Raw genomic sequence first — 14,803 nt, 5'->3', positions numbered from 1 at the left:
TGGGGGCAGCCAGGCAGCTGGGGTAAGGAGTTCAAGGCAGCGCCCACACCCGGGGGCTCTCGCAACTCAACCGCCTATCCGCTCCCCCCTTCCCGCCCTCCCTCCCACTCATTCACTCACCCACCCACCCAGAGCCCGGACGGCAGCCCAGGAGCCGGGGCCCCGCCGCCTCCTCGCCGCGATCCTGGACTTCCTCCTGCGGCAAGAGCCGGCGTCCACGTGTGCCCCGGAGCCGGCGTCTTCGCACACGCTCCGGCCCGCGCCTGGGTGCCTTCAGCAGCCCCAGCTGCCGGGGTTCCGGGGTCCGGAAGGCATCTGGGCCAAGTTAGGCGCGGCGGAGTCGAGCGCCGAGCGTCTGCAAAGCCGGAGGGGCCGCGGAGCGTCCGGGGTTGAGCCACAGCAGATGGGCTCCGACGTGCGGGACCTGAACGCGCTGCTGCCGGCCGTACCCTCGCTGGGCGGCGGCGGCGGTTGCGCCCTGCCCGTGAGCGGCGCGGCGCAGTGGGCGCCGGTGCTGGACTTTGCGCCCCCGGGCGCCTCGGCTTACGGGTCCTTGGGCGGTCCTGCGCCGCCGCCGGCTCCGCCGCCACCCCCACCGCCGCCGCCGCCTCACTCCTTCATCAAACAGGAGCCGAGCTGGGGAGGCGCGGAGCCGCACGAGGAGCAGTGCTTGAGCGCCTTCACCGTCCACTTCTCGGGCCAGTTTACCGGCACGGCTGGAGCTTGTCGCTACGGACCCTTCGGTCCTCCTCCGCCCAGCCAGGCGTCGTCCGGCCAGGCCAGGATGTTCCCCAACGCGCCCTACCTGCCCAGCTGCCTCGAGAGCCAGCCCGCTATTCGCAACCAGGGTAAGCGGGCTGGGGAGCGCCCCCTACACGCGGGGCGGTGGCGGCTGGGTTGTGACCGCGCGCGGGCACTCCCCGGTCCTACCCCTTCCCTGACCACAGCTCTTACCCGGTCGTCTCCCCAAGGACTGTAAGGGTAGAGGAAGCCGCAGCTGGGGTAGACAGGAGGCCCAGGGAAAGGAGGAAGTCCTCGGCGTGGGTTCCTGACATCCTCCAGGGCGGGGAACCGGGGAACCGGACCCTTCGCTTGAGCCGGGAGGTCATCTGGGGCCCTTGGACCCCAGGAAATTATCAGGCTACCACTGATAAAAATGGGAACCGGGAACCGGTGCAATGCCTGGCTCTGACTCGGGAAGAGGTTTTGTTGCCTAAGGCACCACCAAACGTCTGCAAGCATTGGCGTTTTAAGACCCTGGATTCAGAGTGGGACCAGCGCGTGGTGAGCAGCCCTTGCTGCGTCTACCCGCCAAAAATGCCAGGAGCTCCTCTGGCCCTAATAGAGGCACCATAAGTACCTTGGACCCCTAGAATGAGTAAATGAATGAGCTGGAGACGAAATAGTGGCTTTCCTGGATCCATGTCCCCGTTTGCGTTTGGCTCCAGTGTATAGTAGTGTAGAAGTGGATAGCTCCTGGGTACCAGCTCAGGTGCGGCCACGCGGGCTCCAGGGCTGGAGAACCCCGTTTATCCGATTCCAAACTGCGCGACGCGGTCCTACCACAGGCGGTGAAATGAGGCCAGAGCGCCGGCTTTCTTCCAGTCCGCCTCAGGCGCCTCCTCGTCGTTGAACCCGGGTCGTAGCTGGAGAAAGATTTTTGCAAGACTTGAAAGTTAAAACAAAGAGAGGTTTATTTTCCGTTTTCAGTCCTCGTACAGCAAGGGACACAGCCGTGGTTTTCTCATCTTGAGCCGTCGCCCGCTTTTTCTCAGGGACCAAAGCAGAATCAATCACGCCGAACTTCTGCATTTTATTTTGTTCATTAGACTTAAGCGCTGTTGTGAACCTAAACCAATGGTGGTTGATTCAGTGTTTTAGGAAATGCTTTAAAAACGCAGGGGCGGATGCTTTTCCTAGAGCAAACATTCGCTCGGGCCTACGACTAGTCTGTTTCTGGAATGCGTGGGTTGGGAGCAGAAGAGTGCGTACTGTTTCCAGGAGGTGCTGGGGTGCCCAAGGAGCGCGGAAGAAGGGCGGTGTTCTTCCCGCCTTCGCGCGCAAGTTCTAAACGCGTATCGTCAGACGCGCGACCCCATTCACACCCAGCCGAGAGCACCTGGCCCGCCAGAAGCCCTAGCGAAATCGAAACCACCCTCCTCTCTTCGTTCGGGGAATCTGGGATCCATGTCCTGTGGAAAACCTCAAACCCACCCATGAGGTCCCTCCCGTCTAAATCTTTCATAAAGGAAAACTAGTGTTGGAACTCAAGGAGTATTGGAACAGTTCAGTGACGATTGCAGATTCTTGTTCTCTGATCGTTCCACCTCTAATTAGCACGTTGGTGTTACCTTTGGTAAATCTCCAGATCTCAGTTTCTCTATCTTGTAAGAAAGCCCAGGTGCCCAACCTGATGTCTGACTCTGGTTTGAAGTTCTATGCCACAGAAGTCCACCCCCGCCCCCAACCCGGGTTCTAAACACAGAAGGTCGCAGCCACCTAAACTTGGTTGGACCTAAAAGGGCAAGACTGGCAGGCAGGTGTATGAGGTGAGTGAGTCTCTGTTTGGTAGTGTGCTATTTGAAGACACCTTAGAAACCATTTGACAAAGTACCCCGTGTGCAAATACCATTATCATTTTGAGTCCCTCTAGGTTCTATAGTGTTTTTGGAACTAGGACTCTGTGGCTTTGGTTGGATCCATGTGTCCAAACTTTTACAGGGTCATCTGATGCCCAGAATTCCATCAACTCAAGTCTCAAGGTTGAGACTGTGGGCTTCCTAGCCAGCCCGCACTACACATAAGGGGAAAAAAAATCTCAATTTCTCTCTAGAGGATAGGTCTGAGATGTCAAAGAGAAAAGGGACTTGGGAGCTGGGGACCACGACTAATAATAGGTAAAGGAACACCACCCCCCCCACCCCCCCCCCCCATCCTGGGAAATTACTCAGTAGAGAGGCCACAGCCTGTAAGCTGGTTCCTATCTTTAGGCTTAGGTTTTCTCTTGTGATAAAAACATAAGGGGTCATGCTTGCCCAGTCTCTGTGAGTCACTTGGCAGCTGGGAGCTGGGATGGGATATCAGAAGCCACTCGTGGCTCAGCCCTGGTGTTGGCAACCAGATTGGGCCCTGAGATTTCAGATTTATTCTCTTGATTTCTGGGCTTCCTGCAGCTCCCCCAGGAATGTGGAGTCCTGGCAGGAGGCTTGAGTTGGGGAAAGCAAGGGCAAGAGTTCCTTCCCCACAGCCCATCAGCTGGCCAAGGCCAGTTCCAGGGGAGAGGAGTCAAGATTCTGGATCCCAGTCTCTAGGCAGGGCAACCTTCAATGGCTCAGGGGAGGAGACAATTGCTGGCACTCTTGCATCTCCCCCCACTCCAAGGTATCATACCTCTGTTGGTTTTTTTTTTTCGAATTTCTTAAATATTATACCCGGTATTCTAATCTTGCTTCTAAATACTCATTCAGGAAACATTTATTGAGCACTTATTCTGTGCCAGGCACTGGAAACTGAATGTTAAGACAGAATGTCTCAGCCTTTGCAAGACGCTCACAGCCTGATACTGGAGGAAATCTAGACTCTAAGAGAGAAGGTGTCCAGGAGATCTCTCTCTGGCAAAACTTGGGCTCAAACCCAGACCATTCTAGGCTATTTCAACCTCCGTTTCTAGGGATCTTGGCCCCCCTGTTGAGATGGATTTCCTCTTCCCTGCTGGACGGCACCGAGCCCACTGTAGTCTGTGTGTGACTGGTGGGGGATTTGTCAGAAGGGGGAGGACTTGCATTCCCAAACTAAGTGCGAAGTTTTGGAAGGGAAAAGGAAGACTGCTTGAGAGTCTGAGCGATTTCCCCAGCCTCTCTGGCGCGCAGAATCCTATCCCTGGAGGATACCTTGTTATCACCCGACCACCTAGTGTCACACCCGGACACTAGCACAGCCCTAGTGCCAAGGGCGCCCCCTTCGGGTCGCTTTGGAGAGGGTATTTCGTTGCGAGATAGCTTTCCCCGTACGCTGCCAGTGCCTCGGCTGCGGAGTCATCATTTTCAACCCTTGGGACCACTTTCCTGATTGAGCCCGCTGTCCCCTCCACCCGTCAGCTCCCACGGGGGCCTGGCCCGGCCAGGCTGTTCTGTTCCCGGACTCCTCCGCTGCGGGCGGGGGAGAGAAGCGCAAAGCGGGTGTCCCTGCTCCACGCGGTCAAGGTTGCACTGCTTTGCCCGGCCGAGAGGAACCGTGGGAAAGGCGCTACCTTGGCCGCTGGAGCCTCTCCCTCTAAGGGCTGTAACAATACAAGGAATCTTTGAACACGCTGTCCCCTTTGGCCGGCAGCTGTCCCTCCCCCGGCTCCCGCCTCCGCGCCCTCAGAGCTCGGCTCAGTGCTAGGCCCCGGGACCACGCGCTCTAATCAGTGCCGCATCCGATAAGCTTCTAATTTAAAGGGCCTTCTTCCCTCCTCTATGAGGGCGCTTTAACCGAGGTGCACCCTCTCTCCAGGGAGGGGGGGCCTTGGGAGCCTCGTGGGGCGCGGAGTCGAGGCGATCCGCGCAGGAGCGGCCTCCCGCCACGGTGGCGGGGCCGCCTCCCGGGACAGCACGATGCTCCGGTCGCCGGCTCAGGAATGGAGAAGGCTCCGTCTAGAGACGACTTTTTTTGTCGCTCCTGTTTCTCCTCTTTATTTAAAAAACAGTTCTTTGAAAATTCGGCCTCCCCCTTGCAAAACTGGGCGCTCCGAGCCAAATTTCGCTTGTCAGCGGATTGGTAGGCCTCAAACACAGCGCGGCCTCCGTTCCCAGAAGGAAGTGCCTGGAAGCGCCAGCGTGCTCACCCTGACAGCTAGCGGGCCGGCGGTTATCTTTGCCCACTTAGCAGGCCAGAAATAGAGGCCTCCGGGGTCATGCAAATTGCTAAAGCTGGTGGCTTCTTAAGTTGTCAACCTGTGGCGCCAATTGGTACGACAGACTCGTAAAATTCGTTTATTAAGACCTGCTCCAACCCTCCCTTCCACTCAAAACAGACCACATTCCCCGAAGTGGACTGTAGAAGCTTGGTTTTTGTTTTTGTTTTTGTTTTGGGGGGGGGGCTTTTAAAAGACGTGGGTATTACCTCTCACTGTTCAATCTAAGTCTTCAGGGACGTTTGTTGTAGAGCCCTGATTATGCCTGGGGCAAGAGTTGGAGAATGGGGGTTGTTTGACTCACCCCACTCCCAAGAATTGAGGGGGGGGGGGTGGTTGGAGGCTCAGCTCAGTGCAAGAGGCGGGGCCCAGCGAGGGCGGGGTAGGGGGACTGGGTTCAGCCCAGTGGCCCTGCAGGGAGCCGTTGTGAGCTTCTGGACTAATATGATTCCTCACTTGACCAGGACCTCAGTTCAGAGACTACGGAGCCTGCGCACAGGAAGGGACTCGATCAGTGGGTTCAGGACTCAGAACTGATCTTTATCTTAGCTGGAGGATGCTTTTTCCCCAGAGGCAGCTACAGTTTTGCAGAAGCCAGTGGGGTAAATGTTTCAAGTACTTTGGTGACAGTAATCACAGAAGGAGACTACGTTTTTTCAACCACCAACACGTGTCTCCACCCCCCCCCCCCCCGCCCCCCCGTCGGAGAGCTGGGGAAGAAGGCCGCGACATTGCCTTCGGTTTCCCGGTAGGGAAACTGAGGCATTGATCCTCGTGCGTACCGTGTAGGGAAAGGGAGGTACACTCTCAGGCACACTCTGAAACAAACAGGTTTCCCGGCCCGGGACGCAAGGAAGTCGGCCCCTGCAGTGATGGTCACAGTCCGATCCGCAGGGCTGATCCGAGGAAGGACGGAGTAAGGCGCAGGGTCGAGGCCCGTGGGCCCAACTTGAAAGGCCCCTTCCTTTTATTCTCCTCACCAGCTTTCCCGAGGGCTTTGGGTGTCAGTGGTGTCGGGTCGCGCAGCCTCAGACAGATAACATTACTCAGTAATTACTCTCCCCCATTTAAAGCCCAGGCCGTTTAACTGGCCCCGAGTAATTAATGAAAGTTGGTGCGCGGGCCTCTGATTTACGGCTCCGAGTCAGCCCCGGGTCAGCCGAGCAGATTCATTTCGGTCGCCCGCCGCTGCCCCTGCGCGAGAACCGCGCTGTTTTGTTTTGGGGGGAGAACGACTTTCTCCGCCGAGCGGCTGAAAGTTTTCAAACTGGCGAGGTTCGGTGCAGAAGCCACGGACGCCGTGAAAGACAAGGGCGTAAATAAATTGGGAAACTCTGGAGGGCTCTGGGTTTTACTCGGGAAAGGGGCGGGGAGTCTGTCCCGAGGTCACACTGGGCCCGGCTTCCCTGGGGGCTGATTGGCGCGGGATCCGAATGCGGGACTGGGCGCTCCTCGCCGGGTTTCTGGTTCACGGGGTCCCTGACTCCCCGCTGACGCTGTTTCTCTCTCGGCCTCGCCCGCAGGATACAGCACGGTAACCTTCGACGGGACGCCCAGCTACGGTCACACGCCCTCGCACCACGCGGCGCAGTTCCCCAACCACTCCTTCAAGCACGAGGACCCCATGGGCCAGCAGGGCTCGCTGGGTAAGCCGGGGTGGGGGTGGGGGCCTTCTCCCCTCCTTCCATGCCGCCCCCGCCTCCCCAGGAATTTCCAACCCACAGCAAATTGGGGAAGGGAGAAGAGGACAGCTAGAAGAATTTTAGAAATAGCCTAATCGCAAAAGAAAAGATTGTTTTCCCCCAACCCCAAGTATGTTAGCTCTACTCCGACGGGACTGCGAATGTCCAGAGGGTCTTTTCGGTGTTCTGTGCGGTGACTGCTTACAAGAAGGTAAAGGGAGCTTAGCTCGCTGTGATCTGGACGCCCGTCTCTCGGCACGGCCCGGGCATCCAGGCCCCCGTGCGCCCTGCACAGCCTGGGGGCCCAGCCCCCGCCCGCGGCCCCACACCCCAGCCCTCAGCGCGCGCTCACCCGGCTCTCCCGGCTCTGTGCAGGGGAGCAGCAGTACTCCGTGCCGCCCCCAGTCTACGGCTGCCACACGCCCACCGACAGCTGCACCGGCAGCCAGGCCCTGCTGCTGAGGACGCCCTACAGCAGGTAGGAGGGCGCTCCGCACCGGGTCTGGGTCCCCGCGACCCCCGGGGTGGGGGGTGCTCGAGCTGGCGGGCCCTGGAGTGTCCGCCGCCGGGCGGCCCCGCCTGCGAGTCCTGGAGGCCACGGGCGCCTCGAACCCACTGGGCTCCTTGAAGCAAATTAAAGCCCATCTCTCGGCTCCTGTCTGAACGACGTAGGTTTCCCGGTCTCCCGGTTGTCTTACTTTGAATATCAATGAGGGCGGTTACTGTTTGCAGCTGAAGAGCGGAACTTTGAGGATTTTTTTTTTTTTTTTTTGGGGGGGGGGGGGCGGGTAAGGGCTCTTTGCTAGGAGGACTTCAGCCTCCTCGGGATCAAGGATTAAACACGGGGTCCACTTCCACCCAGTCACCCAGTTTGTCTCCCTTTCCCAGGCCCCTCCTCGCGCGCTGGACACACTCGCCAGCCTTCTCTGAGACCAGTTCGAGGGCGCGTATATTCGGGCCACCCCCTTCTCCCCACCCCAGTCCCCCAGGGTCTCGGGTGCAGCAGCGCCCTGGGGGCGTCTTCCCCAGCGCCCCGCTGCCCCGGACTGGGTGCGGGATTGCAGGCCGGCGGCTGCGGTGCCTCCGGAGAGACAGCTCCAGTCCGCGCCCGCCCTTCTTCCTGTTCCCGGGAGGCGGAAAACCGGCTTCTCCCTCCAGGCTCTTTTCCTGCCCCTCGTGCCTCCTCGGCGCTTGCTCCACCCTCCACCTTCTCTTCCCCCAAATTTATTCTTCAACTTTGGGTGAACTTGGCCGGCATCCCGCGTCGCCGATAGGGTTGCCTAGTAACTACACCCGCTGGAGCCGGGAGGGAAGTGGCCGCTCGCGGCCTTTTGAGGCCGGGGATTGGGCGTGCATTACCTCATCTTCCACCCCTACCCCCGACCCGGTGCTGCGGGGATCCTGATACCGACTGCCCCAGACTCATCTCCATCTTCCCCCCCTCCGTTGGAAGACCCGGGGCTGACGTCAAGGGAAGGAGGTAGTGAGGTAATGAAGGAAGGAAAAGCGCCTGCCCTGGGAGATTGGTGGAAGGAATGGCCGAGCCTGGGGGCCCTCCAGTCCCACAGGTGGAGGAGGGGAAGGGGTCTTCGTTTCCGAGCTCGCAGCGGCTCATCCCAACCCCAACGCCCCGGAGTGTTTAGGAAGCCGAGCCTAGGACACTGGTCTGATTCTCCCATCCTGGGGAGGGACAGAGTCCAGCCCACCTACTTCTCTAGGCCTGGAGTACACAGACTTCGGAAACCTTTCCTTTTGACTGGGGAAATCCGGCATATCTAATCTGATCTTGGATTCATGATCACGTTTTGTTATTTATTTATTTTTTCTTTCTTTATGCCCCACCTCCACTAGATTTTTTTTTTTTTTTTTTAAGAGAGAGAGGGCAGGGGGAAAAAAAAAAGCATGCAGTTTGCCCAGGTTCAGGAAAATCTCCTGGAGAAGGGCATGACAATCCACTCCACTATTCTTTCCTGGAGAATCCCAGGGACAGAGGAGTCTTGTGGGTTACAGTCCATTGGGTCGCAAATAATCAGGACACGACTGAGCTACTAATACTTGCCCAGGTAGAGACTGAATGATCACACCTTCTCACCCTCCAGTCTCCCTCTCTAGCTGGTAGAAACAGTTCTGTTCTTGGTACAGCAGGCCCAGGGATCTGCTCCTGGCAGCCATGGTTCAGCTCACTGGAATGGGTGCAGAATCTGAAATTTCTGTTGTGAAACACCTCCCCAAGCAAAACTGAGATGGTGGGATCATTGCCATCTTTTGTAAGGAGCTGCTTCTGCCTGTTTCCAGATTGGCATTGCTCTTATTCTAGCCTTGGGGTGGAGCGGGCTTTGGAATGGTTCCTGGTGGGATGACCTTGGCCCAGTCCTTCCTCCTTGGCTCCTGGTTGGTGCCTCACCCCACGCAGAGAGGAAGACCTTGATGCTGGAATGGGTGCTGTTTAAATGGGCTGGGATACCTCCTTGGAGGTTGAGGACTTGGGGGCTTTGGAGTCTGGTTCAGTAGTGACACAGCTACCCACATTTCTTACTCCCCCCTCTTCCAAGCCTAAGTTCACCCTGTGGGTCTCTAAGAAGGGACTGAACAGCCTAGAAAGGAGTCAGGGATAAAGTGATCACAACCTCTGGCTTAACAGCAATTCTCCAAACTGAGTCCCTGTGGTGGATTTTGACTTACGGCTGAATTTGTGGTTGCTATGAAAGTAGGAAAATTCACTTGGATTGCATTTTATACATAAAAATTTCACATTTTCTAATCCATCTTCTAACTGGCTGCTGTGTAAAGCACTTTTGTCAGGTTCATCTTTCAGAGTTATTTGCTTATCCCTTTCTTCTTTCTACATAATTGGAACTTCTTTGCTCACTTTTGTATGAATGTCATAAAAATACCATTTTCTCTTGTTATAGAAAAATTTCTAAGTAATAACATCTCCTGAAAAAAAATTTGTGACCCCTGTAGGAAAAGTTTGCTCCCTTGAAGTTGGTGCTGCCTGAGTCTTTGAAGCTCCATTCATCCTAAATTCACAACACTCCTAATCACCTTTCAAAAATCAGATACTTCCCCTGCAGTAATGATGGATGTACAGGTGTAGGGATGTTTTAGGATATGTGCATCCCCATTACTACTGTTGTGTCATTTCCTTCTTTCCTATTTCTAAAAAAAGTTTGAAAGATTATTTAAATGCTTTTGCGAACACAGTTTTTGAAAAACATAGGAAATACAACTAAACTTTAATCACTTAGATATTCAGTGGTTCTTCTGCTGGTCCCTGGCTCTGTTCCCTTTTCTGTCTAAAATTGGGACCTCCTGGGAAAGGCTTGCTTGTATTTTTTGAATTTGTATTTTGTTTGCCTTGTTGCACTTGCTAAGACAGCCTGCCAGGACTCTTTGCCCTGCCCTTCCAAAGCTGCTTCTGTCTCCCCAGTCTTGGATTTAGTCTGGGGTTAGTGTATTTGGTATATACACTGACATTAAATAAGCACTGCACAATGTGAATTTGCTTTGAGAAAATTCTCAAAATTCTCTATTAGGAGAGAACTGTAAAGTGACTCCTGTCTTTCAGGTAACAGATCTGAGGAGGTACAGCTGTATACAGATGTGATGAGTAGTGAATAAAAAATGACCCCAGTCTACTTATGGAAAGTGTCAAGAGATGGTTTTCTCCATCCTTCTCTGCCCCCCTCACCCCACATATTGCGGGTGGGCAGAGTTTATTCTGAAGGTCACTAAGGGTTCTGGAGCCAGATTTCAGCCCTTCTGGAGCCCAGCGATCATAGCTGGGTGAAAGCTCGAGCCCTGATTACATAATCACTGGGCTTTATTTGCATATTTTATGCTGTGGCATAGTGTGCTACATGCTTCGCTCAACTGAGTCATTTAATTCTTCTGATTACCTTTGAGGTCGGTACTCCAATCCCCACTCTGCTGAAGAAGAGATAGATTCAGAGACTCAAAGTAACTTGCTCAAGTTACCTAGCAATGAGAATCAGAACTTGGATTGGATTCTCAGTGTCTGTCTTTAAAGCCGAAAGGGATTCCAGGTCACTCACTGTCCTCCACCTGAAGTATTCCCCTTATATAGCACTGTTGTTAATAATTGATAAGAGCAAATGCTTACATAAGCTTATTACCTCCCGAAACCATTCTAAGCATTTAATCTTACATTTAATCTGAAACTCTTTGAGATAGGCAGTAGGTTATCACCCCCATTTTGCAGGGGAGGAAACTGAGGCCCTTGGAGGTGAATTTGCTTGGTGAGACACAATATGGGACAGAACAGGTGTGAGGCTCTGGCATCCATTCTCTCTCCCTGCCCCCAGCTGCCTGTCCTGATGCTTAAGGGCCGTTTCCTTTCCAAAGGTGCTGTCTGCTCTAGGTCTTGCTCGAGGAAGGTCTTTATTCCTCACATCTGTGAAAGAAACCCCATTATCCTTTCGTTTTACCCATAGTTTTCAATCAAAATCGCTCTGTGGATCAGAGGCAGTATTTTCATCAGTGAGTATTCTAAGAGCTAACTTGAGCTTTCACTCCAAAAAGTCTTTAACTTACAAAGCCTCCGTCTTTCAAACTCCAGACTCCTCCAGCTTTGCCTTTACCAGTAGTGAGAACTACTGAAGTTCAGTCCAGGTTCCTAAAGAAACAGGCTGAAAGGGCAGAGACCTTTCTCTTCATCCATCTAGTCCCAGGGGGAGCAACAGCTTCCAGGGCCACCCTGATCTATGCTTGCCCAGAGCAAGGCCTCAGGGAAGGTGGCACCTCCATGCTCTTATGAGGGGCAGAAGTAGTGAAGTCCAACCCCACGAAGCACAGTTTTCCCCTGATGTTGACCTACAACAGGCAGCGAGCAGGGCTTTCCCCACTCACTTCCCTTGCATCCTCTTCTACAAGTCCTCTCGTTCCCGCTGCTTGTGGAGCCCCTTAAAGCCAGCAGTCCTTGACCATGCCCATTTCATGGGTTGATTCTCACAGCTACTTTGAAAAGGAGTTCTGGGCCTGAAAAATATTCCCACACGCACTAATCTTTTTAGACATGATAGTTTCCTTTTCATTTTGTTCTTTTACTAGATTTGCGTATCGATTTTTAGTAACTGTGCTACCAATTTAAACGAGAATGCTTATTTCCTTTGGCCCCTTGTCAGGTAAAACTTCAAATGCAGAAGCAGTAGTTGCTGATTTGAATATTTTTGATTGAATGGTGATGATTCACCAGGGATGAACAAATTGTCTTTCATGTGAGAAAAGCTTCTAGCAGCTTATAGAGCTTCTGGGGAATTCAGTCAGTGGGAAGTACATGATCTGCTATTTAGGTTGGCCTTCAGTGTAGAATTAAATCAGAGAAGAGCTCTCACCTGAAGAAATAAAATCATAATTAATAATGTCTCTTTTTACATGTACGTCTACAAATACTTGATATGCTGTCCAAGCTTCACTGAAGACAATACTTATTTCCCATATAGGTAGACATGAAGGCAGAAAGTCTGGAATGGTTTCCAGGGTGGTGGGCAGTGTTATCAAAGAAAGGCTTGACTTGAACTTGTCTCCAGGGAGCAGGAAAAACCTAGTTTCAAATATTCCTGCAACTTTTGTGCTGATCAAGTGTTTATGAATAGAAGTTAAAGCCCTGGTGGGTTTTTCTTTGGTTCACTGGTGAGCCACAGAGAAATGACAATACCAAGAGATTGACTGTAAAATGATTTTTCACCATGGCCTGCTGGGCAGAAATTATTGAACAGGCCGCCTCCATGGCGCCTCGGAGGAAAGAACGCAGGAAAAGGTCTGCGTGGAAATTTGGCTGCAGCCTCGGTGCATGGGCTTTGGTTATCAGGTAGAAGTGTGGGGCAAAGCTATTACAGAAAACTCTGGCAACATGAATTCTGAGCACAGATGCCACTTACATGTGCCTTTTTCTTATTGGGAATTTTTTTTTTTTCACCCCGGGAAAGACTTTTCTTCCACCAAGATGCTGGTTTGCCAGCTGATAACCATCTGGCAGGGGGCTTCCTTGGTGGCTCAGTTGTAAAGAACCCGCCTGCAGGGTAGGAGATGTGAGTTTGATCCCTGGATCAGGAAGATCCCCTGGAAAAGGAAATGGCAACCCACTCCAGTACTCTTGTCTGGGAAATCCCATCGACAGAGGAGTCTGGTGGGCTGCAGCCCGAGGGGTCACAAAGAGTTGGACACGACTCAGTGACTAAACAACAACAACCATCTGGCAGAGGCAACTCCGGTCTTAAACAGTCTTTGGCAGTCCCATTCCAGTGGTAACAAGGATTTTTCTACCTCATTCTTCTGAATATACTTAAACACACTTAAAGATGAAAATGTGCTTGAATTACACATGCATTTGAAGAGTGAGGGAGTTCTGGTCCAGATAACAGCAGAGAGCTTTTCTCTTCCTTTCTTTTTGTGCAGAGGTCGAGAACTCAGTAATCCTGCAGTCCAGGCCAAAACAAACTCTATATGATCTACTACTGATTTCCTTTTAAGTTCCCCTTCTTGCTAGGACTGACTTCCTTTTATTTTACTCCAACTTGCATTAATCCCAGTTATAGAAGTTTCTTTCCTCTCTCCCTTGCTTCCAACTTCAAACATTTCTTACATAGGAAAACAGTGACTTTTTTTAAAAATTTCAAGATCTACTTAAAAGAAAATATAAAAGGCACCATGACTTTTGGAATATATTTTGGCAGCCGGCAATTTCAGAGTTCCTTTCTGAGCAGACAGAGTTAGATGGGGAGCTGAAATGCCTACGTGACCACTGTGGTCGCTGTGAGCCAAACCACCTGCTTATCTGATCTCTGGGAATGAGGTGGTCGACACCTACAGTGGTTATTTAGTAATTAGATGCTTTGTTTGCCAGGGGTCATATGTTCCTTAACTGGTGCTGCCTCTTTCTGTGGGTTTTCATGATGAGAGCTGGGTGTTGACCGATCGCCTGAAGAGATCAGAGCTTGGGCCCGGTATTTTTAGCTCAGATTCACATTTTGTTTTTTCCCAGCAGCAGCTATTGTCATTACTGTCATTGACTTCCAGTTGGAAGACGGTGCCAACCAAGCTGACTGACTGAGCCGCTGAGTTGCCCCGGCCAGCAGAAGGCAGGATGTGGTTAAAATTGGGCTCTGATTCTATGGCCAGCCTCAGAAAATCTATTTGGTTTCTTGTCTTTTGTTTGGTTTTTGCTTGGGAATTTTCTGAAAGCCCTTCTCCTTTGGCCCTTTTCACCTTCTCTCCTCTTACGAGGATTTGCAGGCTGAACGATTATCAGGACTACTGAAATCCAGACGTGAGGGTCTTCCTGGGACCCTGGCGCTCTATTCTCTTTCACCTCCAGACTCCTGTCTGTATTATTATTGTATTGTTTTTACTGTTGTTTAAATAGCAGTGAAAGAACAAGGCTCAGAGTTCAAATAATGCCAAGAATCCATTAAAGGGGCAGGGCAGGGTGGAGTACCAGGGGTATCAGGCAGGTCGGCACTGGGCAAGTCTCTGAGCCTCAGTCCTCCTCTGATAAATGACGACCATAAGGCAGTCATAATTACGCCTGCCTCACAGAGTTGTCATGAGGAATATTGGTGATGTGTGAATGTACTGTACAAAATCTGATGGGTTAGAAAAAGTGAAATATGTTATCTGTGTAGTCTTGAAAGAGTTATTATTAGAGCTTCACAACATCCCTGTAAAGTTAGACTGACTGAGATTAAAATTCCCATTTAACAGATGAGAAAACTGAGGTGCAGAGACCTGAACAGATTTGCTCAGGGTCCTAAAACTTATAGAGGAACCCTGTTCAGTGGAAACATAATGCAAGTCATCTACTTAATTTGAAGTTTACCAGCAGCCACATTTAAAAAATTAGAAACAGAAAATTTTTTAAATATTCTATTTAACCCCAAGAGCCCAACTCTTATTTCAGCATGTGGCACTATCCATATTTCAGGTTCTAAACAGCCATGTCTCACTAGTGGCTACCTATTAAGCAGTGCAGTAGAGAGGATTTTCAAGCCCCCACTAGGAAGATACATACATAAGGCGTAGATTCTGTATTTAAGAAGGTTTGCTTTCTGGGGGCCAAGAAAATGTACTTAAAAAATTATTTTCTCCTTAGGAATCTGTTGGACTATTCTTTAAGTCTGTGAGAAAATTCCAGAATCATAAAATTAGTTATTTGGGACTCATTGACCCATATGTATAAACTCCTGTCACTCACCTTGCTTCTCAGACC

General features: G+C 52.1%; 1 protein-coding gene across 1 annotated transcript in view; it reads left to right on the top strand.

Moving 5' to 3' along the window:
• The window catches only part of WT1 (WT1 transcription factor), a 48,386-nt gene that overhangs the window by 72 nt on the left and 33,511 nt on the right, over window positions 1-14,803 (top strand). Inside the window, exons 2-4 of the mRNA XM_061149333.1 lie at window positions 133-848; window positions 6,418-6,540; window positions 6,952-7,054. Of these exons, the coding sequence (XP_061005316.1) occupies window positions 133-848; window positions 6,418-6,540; window positions 6,952-7,054 (942 nt within the window). The remainder of the gene's footprint in view (window positions 1-132; window positions 849-6,417; window positions 6,541-6,951; window positions 7,055-14,803) is intronic.

The sequence above is a fragment of the Dama dama genome, chromosome 1 (assembly GCF_033118175.1).
Source record: "Dama dama isolate Ldn47 chromosome 1, ASM3311817v1, whole genome shotgun sequence".
In the NCBI taxonomy this organism is placed as follows: Eukaryota; Metazoa; Chordata; class Mammalia; order Artiodactyla; family Cervidae; genus Dama; species Dama dama.
This window is presented reverse-complemented; position numbering and strand designations above follow the sequence as displayed.